Source organism: Seriola lalandi, unplaced genomic scaffold (genome assembly GCF_002814215.2).
Source record: "Seriola lalandi dorsalis isolate HSWRI2012SDOR001 ecotype SW California unplaced genomic scaffold, Sedor1 jcf7180002054951, whole genome shotgun sequence".
Lineage (NCBI taxonomy): Eukaryota > Metazoa > Chordata > Actinopteri > Carangiformes > Carangidae > Seriola > Seriola lalandi.
The window spans coordinates 876,378-878,027 of record NW_019525502.1 but is presented as its reverse complement, the minus strand read 5'-3'; the positions used below and the strand labels follow the sequence as shown (position 1 = coordinate 878,027).

Below are 1,650 nucleotides of genomic sequence, written 5' to 3'. Positions count from 1 at the left end.
TAGCAGTGGCGAAACATCTTCCTGAACAATGTAGAATGGCAGTATGTACAACTGTCCCTCTAGGTGACATTGCTGCTTAACTTTACCTAGAGTCTTTATTTTGCTGCCACCATATGCAACAAGGTTTGTGGGTTTTATACCTGTTGTTTGTTCTTTGTCCTTAATTTGCTCAAATATCTTTTTTGGCAAAACATTACACTTTGCACCTGTGTCTACTTTCATCTCAACTGAGATGCTGTGTGTTGAACTTGTGTCTTTTCATGGTGATGTTAGTTTGGGGGTTGCACATCTCTCTAAACTTTTTCTTGAGGCACTCGGGATCCTCCTTGGATTCAGCGGGAATTAGGATGTTTCCATCCACGCCGGGCTCTCTCACTTCTCCTGCATATACAAAAGACCGCTCACGTTCAATGGCCTCCAGTCCTGCCAAATTGAGGAGGGTGTATGCTTGTGTGCGGGCCGGCTTCTTGAAACTACTCAATATAGTTGTGAACAATGACTGATCTACAGTCTCTCTAGGCTGTGTATATGTCTATGGCTGTCACCTCAACGTCTCACTGACCGATGCGTTCAGGAGCATACAGAGTGTTCATCATAAAAAATAATTCACAGTGATTTTACTTCTATTGAAGTAAAATGTCTTTTCAGAAACAGTAGTTAGTGACCGTTGACGTCCTGACGTGCTGACGTCAGTGTAGTGTCTCATCTCCAGTGTCTGGAGTTTCTGTTACTGGTTGTGTTTTTCTCCGTCTGAACAGTTAATGTTGCTCTTTTCTTCATCAGTGTCTAACTACCTGCTGTACATTTAAACTTACACTAGTTCTGCTCCAGCACCCAGAGCTCTCTGCTCCTTTTAGTGACTTTTACAAATTCAGCGGTTGACTACATGCTATTCATTTCAGCTAGTTACTTTAGCTTAGCAGTTAGCGCTAGCTTCTCTCTCTCTCGCTCGGTGTGTCTTGAACCAACAGATGAGCTTGTTCGTCAGAGTCTGCTGTTGTTGTAACTTCACTGTAGAGGATTATGATGTGTATTACATCTGCAGTGATGTCTGCTGTCTTACCTTCGACACACAGTCCCATTCCTCACCTGGAGCCGCTCTAGTCTGTGACCGTCTGTGTACACAGCAGCCTTCAGCGTGATAGGCCGATACTCTAACGTCTAACCAATCAGATCGTGCTGTGGGCGGGACATCAGCTGTGGGCGGGACATTGCTCCAGACCTCAGGGTGGAAAGTACAGATCAGACACAAGGCAGCTGCATCAGAGCTAGGGTAACATTTATATTTGATTTGAAAATGCAGTGTTCGGATGTAACTGAGAATATTTACTCAATCACTACATTTTCGACATTTTCAGGTAATATAGTGGAAGTGTAATTTGATGCTAATATACTTTTGTATTAGCATAAAAAAAAAATTGAGTTCAAAACTTTTACTTGTACCAGAATAATGACAAGTAAAAGTTCAAATGTTTTATTATTAGAGCCAAACTTAGTTGTTTTTTGTTACCTTTAAAGAACTTTGGAGAACACAGTTTCTTTATTCGCATCATCACCAATAATAATAATAATGATAATCACAGTAACTTGCTGGTTTTGCTATTATTCATCAGCTGATGTTCAACTCAACAGTGTCACCTAGTGGCTCAA

The 1,650-nt window shown here is 41.3% G+C and overlaps 1 protein-coding gene across 1 annotated transcript in view; it reads right to left on the bottom strand.

Annotated features, from left to right (window-relative positions):
• Window positions 1-223: 223 nt before the first annotated feature.
• The window catches only part of LOC147817490 (uncharacterized), a 5,384-nt gene continuing 3,957 nt past the window's right edge, over window positions 224-1,650 (bottom strand). The window contains exon 6 of the mRNA XM_087170522.1: window positions 224-381. Coding sequence (XP_087026648.1) covers window positions 224-381 — 158 coding nt within the window. The remainder of the gene's footprint in view (window positions 382-1,650) is intronic.